Consider the following 12,201-nt stretch of genomic DNA (forward strand, 5'->3'; position numbering starts at 1 on the left):
ATGAACTTGTACCGAAAATATCGACCTTCCGTGTCCTGTTTGGCATTGATACTAGTTTTCCTCCTGGCGATCGTCCCGATGTCCCGCGGGGAGATGCGTAAATCTTGGCAGGCGAAGAGTGCCAACGTACAGATACAGCTTCTGAAGGCTGCCCGGCTCGACGAGCCACCAAGTGAACCGAAACCGCCAGAAACGGTGCCGATCGTCGACGAGGAGGAACGTACCATACCTCAACCGTCGGTCACCGAAGAGTTGTCAACAACGGAAGCTCAGACGCCTAAAACGGCGGCCGAGGTGCCCGGTATTAAGTCGGCTCAGTTTAGTAGTCGAGTGCGGACCAAGTATGGTGGGGTGGTGAAACCGGTGAAACCGATCGAAGCGGACGCAGCACCAACTCCGGAAGTACGCGATCGGGCTGAACCGCTTTGGAGTTTGGAACCAAACCCGAACGAGATCCAGATCGACGACGCCACGGTTCAGGATGACGACGACGAAGAGGAGGACGATGAGGATGACGATCTGCTCGGATGGAGTGCGCAAGCCGGGAAGCATGGCAAAGAGTTTGACCTAATCGAGAATATCCTGGAGGAGGTGGAAGGAAGGGTGAAGCAGGAAAAGCGGCCGAAGGGGCAATCGCAGAGTGCCCTACCGAGTGAGACTAAGGAACAAACTGTTGAGAAAATCAAGGAGTACACGTTCCCTCCCGTCCTCAATATGACGATAGACGAGCCGAACAACATTGTGCGGGTCAAGCTGAACCAGGATGCCGTCCGTGACATGCTGAGCACTGGTGAGTCACATCGTACCATATAACGTAAAAAATTAAGGAGATTCATGATTCTCATAATCCACACCCTCACTCTATATTTTTCTCGTACAAAGGTCGCGATGGTGGTGGCGGTATCGGCGGCAAGAAAATGCTACGCTACATCCTGCCCCTGTTCATACTGCCCTTCCTGATCCAGTCCGCCGTCATACCGTTCATGCTGACGGCCGTGAAGCTGTTCCTGCTTAAGTCACTGATGGCGGGCAAGGTGGCGATCTTCCTGCTGTTGCTGGGTGCCTTTAAGAACTTTACCAAAAAGGAGTCCCGGGACGTGTACGTGAAGGACGTCCCGGACCGGCGGTACGAACCGTCCAGCGAAGGCTTCGCCTATCTGGCCGAGGGCCGTCCGAGCAATTGGGTCAACTAGGCGAGGGCGCACGCAAACAGCTAATGAAGGGGCTATTTATTTATTTCACTGTAGATGAGGCGTAGATGAGCGTTCGTGTAGCTTTAGGAGAGAATATAGACGAAGGCTCCAACATGGGCCGGTACAAACAAATAAACAAGAATTCAAATCGTTGGTTTGTGTGTGTGTGTGTGTGTGTTTTTGTGTCTGTGGGTACTTGTAAAACAAATAGGAAATGGACGAAAACAACGGCAACCGAAGCCGTTAGAAGCACGCTATAGGCGCCACAGGCTCGCTTTCGAGTTAAGTGGGTTTGCCGATTTGGGTCGACCGCGGGGGAACCACTGGAAGCAGAACCAGTCTAATGTAATTGAGTAATAGTGAAGCCTATTTTTTCTCCCTATTTCACACATCATTCATTGTGACTATGAGCAACCGCTGGGTTGATTGTTACGGATTGGAAAGATTGAATTTCAATGCCATGTTTTAGTCGTGTAAAATTTCCATTATCAGATTTATCAGGTAAACGGTGTTTTGAACTAGAGATGTAGTTTTTTATAATTAATTATGGAATATTTTTAAGTTAAAAAGAAGAACGTTCAAATCATAGGTCCTAAGTGTTCTATTAGAAATCAGATTCATACATCATTTTAATTTCATGAGCAAACTTTGCGCCTGAGTTTCGTTCTCTAAAGACGACATTATTCAGTGATCTGTTTATAAAGAATATTGCTGTGTACCTTTCTTCATCCCCTAATTTGAAAACTCACGAAAATGGTTATCCATCATCTCTGATGAGTTTAGAAAACGGTTACTCACATCCCATGACGCTTTGAGTAACACTTTATTACGCTGTACTTCAATCACTCCTTTCGACAAATCTTCCTGTGATAGGCTACATCTAACGATTTCCCATGATATCGTAATGCAGAATGATTGGTGGCTTGATGCTGGTTGTATGAATACCTTGCTTTACACATCATCCAGTATATCGCAATAAACCCAATATAAGTACAAGGTTTATGCTCGTTCTATGTTCAGGCACGCTCTATGTTCCGGCGTGCTGCAACCAGGTGTCATAAAAAAGGGGATGTACTGGTTTGTTTGCACAAAGGGTAAGTCACATGGGGCAGGAATGTTATCAAGCTGTTTTGTAGGAAACTGTTTTTTCACCCACAAAACCCTACACCACTACCAATGGAATGTGGGTCGAGTGAGTCAGAAACCTCTCAACCTCGGCACGCTCTTGAACGCTGCTGGGCAGGTGGACCTGATAGCAGTGATAGCTATTGGTGTGAAATATGTTTCATCTTATTCCCCTCCCCGCACAGAAACGGTTTCCATAGAAATGGGAATAAATCTGGCACTGGGCGTGATATCGGTGCCGCCGTGGAGCTATTGGAACTGCCACGGCAAACCCAAAAATGCTTGCTACACAAATAAGACAAGGTCTAAAGTAAGCACATTTTCTCTAAATCTGCTCGCGTATCTAGCAGAGCGACTATGGATCGATCGGTGTAGTTCTTATCTGCAAGGGTGATATGATGTCTTATCAGCGGGTGTATTACGGCGATAGTACGCCATACCCGACGAAAAGAGCACCTGTAGCTCGTGGATACCGGATAGGCCGTGGTATTCGTAACCGTGCCACTTTGCTGAAAAGGTTAAACAACGCCCAACGGAGTAAAATAATTTCACTTCTTGTAAAAACTGCTTTGATTTGAGAGTTTTAACGGTGGAGCGAGCGCTATTGAAAGTCACAAATATTCTACTAAGCAAAAGCTTGTAAACGATCATTCAAGATGGGTTGTAGTGAAATCATGAGCAATATTGGTGGTAAGTTTGGCAGAGTCTTTCCGTGCTGGGTCGGAATTAATCGTGGGAAGCGATAGGGAAATTCACCTTCTTTCTACACGCTTTCAGGACTCATCATGGACAACAAACTACTCACCTTCCTGAGTGTGGCTTTGTTCGCGTTCGTGATCACCGTGATAGCGCTGGCAGTGTCGAACAATAATAATGCGAGCGATCTGGAGGAATGCCAGGCGCGAGTCAGTTTCTTGCTAAGTCAAACATCAACGACGCTAGCCACTACGCTCGACCCAGTGACGGTTTCACCCACGACGGAAGTTCCAGCGCAACCGGGAAAATGATTGGCTATTTTATGAGATCAATAGAAATCTCAATGTTAATCCAAGGAGCAAGTTTTTCTTAAAAGTATACGGTAATAAATTAACCATAAGACACCCGGTCACAAACCTCTACCACTAGTGCACCAATTACCTGGATCTGTCTGCGCAACTTCATAGTCGAGTGATACCAAATACTGGCCACCAGCGTGTACCGAGACTTTAACGGTGTTGCACATGTTCAAAACGATTCGAACACTATCAGCATGATCGAAAAACTGCATCCTGCTCGCGCCCACGGTGGACTGGCGCAATTAATCTTGATACCCCAAAGCATCATCGACGTGCCTGAACACGCATTCACTCACAAATAGCCAGAGATAATAGATTGGAGCTTATCATGAAATTCGCATGATTAATTGTTTCTACCGGAGGGTCCAATATGTTATTCCTTTTGTCCCGGTAGGATTTACCTTGTTTGCCATCGATATGTACATGTGAGTTGGTAGGAACCCCATTGATGTATCCGGTAAGAAGGAGTGGTGTCTGAAAAATAAATAAAAATAATTAAAATAAACTGACTGTTTAGAAATAAAGCAGCAGCATCTCAAGGTTTCATACTGCAGCTATATATGAGAAAACAACACATTAGTTTTTTTTATTAAATCCTGGTTAATAGGTGCAATAACTAATCTAGTGTTTAAGTATCCGTTGGAATCTTGTATACAATAAAAAGCTCACGAAACTTTTCCAAAGATGAAGCTTTTACTGCTTCAAAGAGCAGAGATTCCAAATGGTAATTTAATTTTGCAGAATCTGGATAGTTTATTTAATTTTGCAGAATCTTGTCATGATAGTAATTAGTTTCACCATCATGTAAGTGATGGATGTGGACATTCAACAAGAATTAATCATGCAGTAAAGAAGGAATTACAAAGTTAAGTCTACCATCATTTCAAATGTAGTAGAATTTAAATCACAAATGTACGATCAAGAAGAAAAAAAAGTAAAAACTGAGTTAAATTGTTGAATTAAGTATACAATAAATCCTTTTACACGTGTAAATGGCGGAGTAAAAAATATTATTTTTTCCAAACACAATTTACACTAAGGTAACCTACTGTTGAAAACCTGTTGCATTGCCTAGAACGCAAACATCACGATCCGAACCGGTTCCTCCGTTTAATTCTATTCTGGTTCCCAGTACTAACACAACAGCAGTGACTCTGTGATGATTCTGTTTGAGCTGTTTGCGTCCCATATTACGCTCCGGCTCGTCTCGATGCCTATAAGATTATTCAGCATCGGGCGGCCGAGGCGAAAGGTACAGATACTGCGCATACAATGCGATTAATTGTGGTCAAGTTGAAGAAACGCGTTGATTAGGCAATAAACAAGAAATGATATGGCCACAGTGCAGTCGACCCAACGGTAGAGGTAAAGTGTTGAGGTGTCTGATAACGGGGCAGTACAACTGATAGCGCCTTCCCGAATAATCGTACATCAAATTTATCTCGAGTGGCTTCAGATGAGACGTACCCGGTTTTGGACCGCGGCTATCTTCCTCCGTCCGTTCGGTCTGGACTCAGTTTAAGCCGCTGCACGACGCTGTAAAGATCGGCAGTATGGCTGGTGGTGACGAAACTCAGTCGAAAGCGAAGGTAAAACCAGTGGAAACTTTCCCGACGGTCCCCCCGGCAAAGGATGCTACAGTCGACGGTAACCTTCACCAGCTGGAAGCACAGCACGGAATACTCGGAATAGTACTGCTGCTCTTCTGCGGCACGGTGTCCAGCTACCTTTGCACATACCTTCCGGATGCACTGACGGTGGCGGATTTGGCTAGCCATCCGACAGCGTTTATAGCCGAACGGGCGTGGGACAATCTGCAGGTGTTGAACGATTTCGGTCCCAAACCGACCGGTTCGCGAGCGAATGAACTTGACGCAGCTGATTTTCTTCGTCGCGAAATAGAAAAGGTAAAGGCGACGAAGCATGCAGCTCAGCGAGTGGAAACGGAGCATCAGATCGTTTCGGGCGCGTACCCGATCGTGTTTATGGGCAATCCGCTGACGAGTGTGTACCGGAATGCGCAGAACATCGTCGTAAAACTGGCCGGTAGCGACGATGTCGGCAATGCGCTCATGCTCAACTGCCACTACGACACGGTGGCAAGCAGTCCGGGGGCGAGTGACGATGGCGGCAGCTGTGTGGTGATGCTGGAAATACTACGCGTCCTATCGCGTGCTCCCGAACGCACCAAACACTCGATTGTGTTCCTATTCAATGGTGCTGAGGAAACGCCACTGCAGGCGGCTCACGGATTTGTCAGTCAGCATCGGTGGGCGAAGGAAGTTCGCGCTTTTCTCAACCTCGAATCGGCTGGGTCCGGTGGAAAGGAGCAGCTGTTCCAAAGTGGTCCCCAGCATCCGTGGTTGGTGGCAGCATATGGACGTGCAGTACGCCACCCGGCCGCACAGACCGCTTCGGAAGAGATCTTCCAGTCCGGGCTCATTCCGTCCGATACGGATTTTCGCATCTTCCGCGACTTTGGCCACGTTCCCGGGATGGACTTTGCTCACACGATCAACGGGTATCGGTATCATACGCGCTATGATAATATTGACTATCTCACGCTACCGGTTCTACAGCGAACGGGGGATAATATTCTTGCACTCACTCGGGAGCTGGCCAACAGTGAGGAACTGGCCCGGGTGGGCGTTGACCCGACTCTTTCACAAGGCTACAGTGTGTACTTCGATTTCTTGGGATTTTTCTTCTTCCATTACTCCGCTGCAACCGGAAAAGCTCTTAATTTGGCAGTGGCGATTCTTTCGTTAGTCGTGCCATTCGTAGAGCTTCGCAGCACGGTTAAGCGAATAGGCGAACGAAGCATCGTACGCGAGACATTGGTCGGTCTGCTTGGGACCGCCTGTGGAACGGTGGGAAGTCTTGGAACGGTGCTGCTGATCGCGAATCGTTTGGATGCGTCCGGACGGGCGATGTCATGGTTTTCGACCCCGTACCTTATTCTGGGACTTTACGGTTGCCCTGTACTCCTAGTGCACTGTTTCAGTCATCGCTTATGCAACCATTTGCTGGAGGTTAAAAAGGTAACACAAATATTTATTCGGATACTCCATTAGTAATGATAGATACTAGCGGAGAACACCATTTAAAAATACGCAAAGTTATTACTATTTCAAATCCATTCCTTTCTCTGCAGACTCCACTCAATCTGACCCAAACTATACGTTCACGTCTGATCGGAGTAAACTTGTTCTGGGCGTTACTGATCGTCGCTCTTACGCTAACTAACATTCGGAGCGCATACATCTTCACGGTGATTCTACTGTTTTCGCTTCTCTCCACCATTCTGACCTCGGTGCTTGGTTATCAGCGAAAAATGCTTCGCTGGCTCGCCGTACACCTGGCCTTCCAGGTGCTGGCCATGCTATGGGCGACAAAGTTTTACCACCTTCTGCTGAAACTGTTCGTCCCCATCACTGGCCGCATGGGTGCAGGCACGAATCCTGATTACCTTATTGGGCTGCTTGTCGCATGCCTTGGCATTCTATGTACCAGCTATCTTTTCCCGCTCGTTGGCCTACTGAAACAGGCTTCGGAACTTACGGCACGCTTGATCGTTTTTGCATTGATCGCCTTTCTGCTCGCTTGCTGCACGCAGGTTGGTTTCCCTTACAGGGACGAAAGCAACGGAGATCCATCTGTACAAAGGCACTACGTAACGGTAGGTTGAAGGCGTTAGAAAAATGCAGCTTTGAGAAGCCAAAAATTATAAATCCAATTCTTTCACTCTCTTCCAGCACACACTTCAAGTGGCACATGGTGGCACTGGGAATCAGGTTGAAAAGTCAGGATTTCTACTAAGAGAAATGGATCGCAATGCTCTGCGCGTAATACGAGGTGTTGCTAAGCCGGAAGAAGTTACCCCAATGCGCCAAATGGACACCTGCCGCACTATGCTGTTCTGCGGTGTACCGTTCTACTCAATCTGGCATCAAATTCGATTCAAGTAAGTGAAGCTTCAAATGGCAGCTGAATATTGCGATATGTTAACCACTTGTTTCGCATTGATATGTTAGCAACTACTGGTTAGACGGACCTCCACCTGCCCTGGAAAAGTCCTCCTTGCCAACATTTGAGCTCCAAAGAGTGACTCAACTAACCAGCTCATCCCGCCAGTATACATTTAGTATCAGACATCGTCATCAAATATCGGTCCAGTCAGCGCTTATAATCGCTCCCAAAGCCGGAGTACGTCTTATAAAGTGGAGCGTGATGGCAACCGTACCGGATATGGTAGAATTCAACGGACAGCGTGCTCATTTTGTATTGATCACGTACGGGCTTGCGAACCAGCCGGATTGGGAAGTTACGTTAGATTTTGGATATGATCTCGATAACGTTCAGGAAGCGGACAACTTGTTCGACGTCAACTGGATTAATACATACTGGGAGTATAAGGATCATCATACGGAACAGTTCGATGAGCTTATCGAAAAGTTCCCTGAGTGGGCGCACGTTATCCCATCGGTTGCCGTTGTCAATATGACTTCCTACTGATGTTGTAGGCGGATGGAAAGGACAAAAGAGACTTGGGAAGGGAAACTAAGAGATAAACAGAGCAGACAGCAAAATACCATCCTCGTGGAAAACGATAGTTTCTACTTTATCTTAGTTTCTGGGAGTGAAAAATTACACAAACTTTGAAAAAGTGCCAAAAGACAAATTTGCGTAACAAATAGGAATCGTACATTCTTGTTAATTGTTAATAAAATATTGAAATTTTTAATTTTGACCTGTTTCAGGCGGTATAAAATGTACACTGTCGAGAGCTTACCAAACTGGATTCCTCGATTATTTTTTTCCATGACCAATTTTCAGCATCAATCGTCACATTGTGGCTTCGGGAAACAACAAACCTTACCTGAAAGAATAGATAAAATAAACACGTTGTTACTTTGTTTTGCAAGTTATTACAAAATATTTAATCAATTCAAAAACATACAAACCTGAACAACATAATTAATTTTTGTACATTCACTTTGTGATCGTACGATCACCACACAAAAGACAGAAATGACTAAATATGTGAATCACTGACCGACAACTTTACACTAAAGACAACTTTAATGAACTGTTTGTGTTTGTTATTTTGCATGTTGTGTTGAATGTTCTTAACTGATCATGTTGTAAAAATCACATCCTTTTCGCGATGGGGAAAAAACGATGCTGAGTGCAATAAAAGTGCAACATAAACTGCCGGCAGTTTACGTTTTGCTTTGACAGCAACTGTCATTCGTCGACTGCAGCAGGGGTTTGTTTATGTTTCAGCGAAGGGCAACACTCCCACTTTTGGTGATTGTGTTTTCCTACGAAAATCAACGAAGGGCCAAATTTAACGGCGAAAGAGTAGTCCTTTTTGTGTCAATAAGGAAGGTTTTACTAATCGTGTTAAACAATGGTGAAAAGTCCCGCCGTTACAGGCATATCGCCGAAGGAAGGTCCTCCGGGAACCCGTGTTACGATACGTGGCGAATTTCTTGGCAACAAAGCTACAGATCTCGTCGGTATGTCGAAACAGGTCGCACTTCGTTGCAATTTATTAAGCACCTTTGTCCCGTTTGTGTCTAGGTCTAACAATTTGCGGATGCGATTGTCTACTGTCGGCCGAATGGAAGTCGGATAAAAAAATCATAGCCCGTACCGGGGCGGCTAAAGGGAAGGGTGATATAATTGTCACCACTCGCGCGGGTGGCACGGGCACCTGCACGGTGCAATTTCGTGCGTACTATGAAACGATTGGTCCGATGAAAGAATCCGCAGTATGGATCGAAGAATCGCCGATGCAGTCGTTAGCCTGGGGACGTCGCACACTGGCACCGACCGGTTACACTCAAGAAGACCCGCTTGGACTTTCCAATGAGGGCAATGAGAAAAAGTTTCCCGATGATTTACGTGACCTATTTCCGGATGGATCGGGTGATTTGTCGCAGGAGAATTTCATGCCTGGTTGGTTCCTGTTGGAAAACCATCACGCTACCTCCTTCGAGGATCTGAAAGCGGGTCTATCGTATCTGCGCCGGCGGGTGGAAAGTCAGAAGGAGGGCCAGCTTTCCTTTCTCAAGTCTAACGCCGGATCGGTGATCGATCAGCTCGATACGCTGATGACGCTGCGCGATCGTATCACGCAAGACAATAAAATGCACGGGAAGGAACCGGTTCGCCACCTGGATGTAGCTATACGTAGCTCGATCGATGCTTCGCATGAGTTGTTCAAGGATGTGCTGGTGCGAAAGGAAAAAGCCGATGCAACGCGAGCTGCTCTTTCTGCTATATCGCGTTATAAGTTCCTTTTCTGCTTACCGAATACGGTTGAAAAAGCGGCACTGAAGAACGAGTTTGATATAGTTGTAAATGATTACGCACGTGTGAAAAATTTGTTTGGAAAAACTGAAGTTCCGGTAAGAAAAAAAATGGTGATGGAGTAGAATTATATTCTTAAAATATTTTATGGTGCTGCTTTTACAGATCTTTCGAAAAGTGCTCGAGGAAGTGGACATCAAAATTCTTGCCATTCGGCAGCAGTTGCATGGGAAAATCAAAGTAATGCCCCAGGGAGTGGAGCAGCAGAAAAAGATGATTAAAGCTCTGATCAGCTTGGAAGCCCAACAAGCCGGCACGAGTGTAGCGGGAAAGTTGAAAATAGAGGATCCCGCCTGGGACGCGATCGAAGCCCGCGCCAAGCACCTCGAAGAAACGTTCCTCAAGGCCTACGAACAGCACACAGGAAAGGAGTCGACGCACGGCAGTGACTCGAAGTCACGCACCGATCCTTCAGTCACGCCGGTGCGGGTGCAATTTTGCGAAGAAATGACCGAGATAGCCGCCAGTCAATTCCCAGATTTATGGCGCCTCGGGCAGGCTTATTTTACTGGTGAACTGCGTGGTGCATCCCAACCCAAACCGGGCAACTTTAAACGAATCATTCTGACGGCTATTGAGCAGTTTTGTTGTTATTTGCGATCAGCATTGCTCGCTTCGAGTAGTTCCCATCGGTCGTTAGCTGCGTCGGTGACTGCGGTGAAGGGTCTACCAGCTTGGCCCTCTGCAAGCCCTTCGTTGAACTTCCTCATAACATGGCTTCCGCACTGCTTGCGATATGTACGCGTGTCGTACGCCACTCTGATCCGTTTGGATCTACCGAACGAAGCGCTGGACATAGTTCTGAAGTTCATCGATGAACTGCGGCTCTATTGTATGTCAACGATCCTGAAGAAGGCAAACGAACGAGTGAAGAAATTGCACGAGAAGGAAATGTGGGAACTAACGGTGGCGGAGTTTGCCGGTGCAACCAGTTTACCTGCAAAGCTGGAGGAAATTTTGATCGAAGTAATCGACGATGCACAGGTCGCTTGCTTGACACCTGAAGTGAGAGAATCGACCCTGCTCGAGCCACAATCGGATGGCCAACGCGAACTTTCCAAACGCTTTCAGGAAATTCTAAGCTCCTTCTGCACCGTTATCGAAACACTGGCCTTGCAACGGTCTGACGAAGATCCGCAGCAGGCACCGATGCTGTCACAACTGATCGGATTTCCCGCCGCACTACTCCAGCAACAGATGAGCACCGGGGACAAACGCGAATGGGGCAGCCCTTCGATTACGTGGGAGCAACGGTTGCTATGCTGTCTGTCTAACTGCATCTATTGCAACCGTATTTTCTTCCCCAAGTTGGGTGATCTTTTCACACGCCACAGTTTTCCCGTGCCAACGCTGGCCATCGAGAACTCTCGTTCGACTGTTAACGCGCTGTTCGGAAGTCTACTCGATATGTACGTAGAGCACAAGAGTGACCCACTGGTTGGTACGATCGAGCCGTCGATGTATCTCGGCCGGTTCCAGTGGGATCTGGTGGGACCATCGGAGAAGCTTAGCCCGTACGCACACGAATGCCTCGACAATCTGGTGTCGGTGTACTCGGAGATTTTTGCTATTTCACCATTTCTACTAAGGCCGATCCTCGAACCGATCGTGCAAACGGTGGCAGAGGAACTGGCTCGCCTGATGACTTGTGTACAGAAATTTAACATCCATGGAGCAATGCAAGCAACGGTGGATATTCACGTCATACGGGATGCTGTGCGTGTTTACAGCAACGAGACGGCCAAGTAATATTTTTACGACCGACCCACCTAGAAAACGTGGTGATATTAAAAGATTTCTTCTCTTTTTTAGATCATTCTTTGTAGAAGCATTGGATGCTATACCACCAGTGTCTGAAAGCGAGAAGAAGTATGTAAAGAAGATTACACCCTTCAAAGTAATTATTTACTTACTATCATCGTTCTGTATCATTGCAGGATCTCAGAAACGGTCAAGACGATCAAAAACAACATCCGTTTGCAGATCATGTGCCTGCAGGTGGTGGATCCTTGATTGGATGCCTTCATATGGATTTCATATCGTACGAAAAAGAAATCCATAGCGAGAAAAACGGAACCAGCCAAGATTAAGAACACCCAGTAAAATATCATAAGCTATTGCCTTCGTTACCGGCGTATCAACATCTATTGCACTGTAGAAATGTATAATCTAAAAGGAACTATACTTTATGGTTAGACATTCTAAATATCTGATCGTTTTTATAATATGGCCAGTGACGCTTTTAGCTGTTTAATTATAAAAATAACATATTAATGTATACTGCTGTTTCAAAAATATATAAAAGAAAAGATAATATTCCAATGAAGTTTGTTTTGCCGGTTTTTGTATTTGAACTTAAAAAGCTATTGTCAATCTTGTATTTGATTTCGACCTTTATTTCTAATCGTTTGAGGGGTTTTTATTATTTTTGGCCGGATTGAGATAAAAAA

The 12,201-nt window shown here is 46.1% G+C and overlaps 3 protein-coding genes across 3 annotated transcripts; all 3 read left to right on the forward strand.

Moving 5' to 3' along the window:
- LOC131260870 (uncharacterized) lies at positions 1 to 1,193 on the forward strand. The gene is made up of 2 exons (XM_058262709.1): positions 1 to 790; positions 883 to 1,193. The coding sequence occupies exons 1-2, from the start codon at positions 1 to 3 to the stop codon at positions 1,191 to 1,193; spliced, it is 1,101 nt and encodes a 366-aa protein (XP_058118692.1).
- Positions 1,194 to 4,577: 3,384 nt separating this feature from the next.
- LOC131258557 (endoplasmic reticulum metallopeptidase 1-like) lies at positions 4,578 to 8,273 on the forward strand. The gene is made up of 4 exons (XM_058259900.1): positions 4,578 to 6,414; positions 6,528 to 7,052; positions 7,129 to 7,337; positions 7,408 to 8,273. Exons 1-4 carry the CDS (start codon positions 4,927 to 4,929, stop codon positions 7,886 to 7,888), a joined length of 2,703 nt encoding a protein of 900 aa, XP_058115883.1. The 5' UTR covers positions 4,578 to 4,926; the 3' UTR covers positions 7,889 to 8,273.
- A 436-nt stretch (positions 8,274 to 8,709) lies between these two features.
- LOC131258555 (exocyst complex component 2) lies at positions 8,710 to 12,064 on the forward strand. Its single transcript, XM_058259899.1, has 5 exons — positions 8,710 to 8,895; positions 8,960 to 9,789; positions 9,857 to 11,496; positions 11,564 to 11,620; positions 11,689 to 12,064. Exons 1-5 carry the CDS (start codon positions 8,787 to 8,789, stop codon positions 11,762 to 11,764), a joined length of 2,712 nt encoding a protein of 903 aa, XP_058115882.1. The 5' UTR covers positions 8,710 to 8,786; the 3' UTR covers positions 11,765 to 12,064.
- Positions 12,065 to 12,201: the final 137 nt, after the last annotated feature.

This window comes from Anopheles coustani, chromosome 3, assembly GCF_943734705.1.
Source record: "Anopheles coustani chromosome 3, idAnoCousDA_361_x.2, whole genome shotgun sequence".
In the NCBI taxonomy this organism is placed as follows: Eukaryota; Metazoa; Arthropoda; class Insecta; order Diptera; family Culicidae; genus Anopheles; species Anopheles coustani.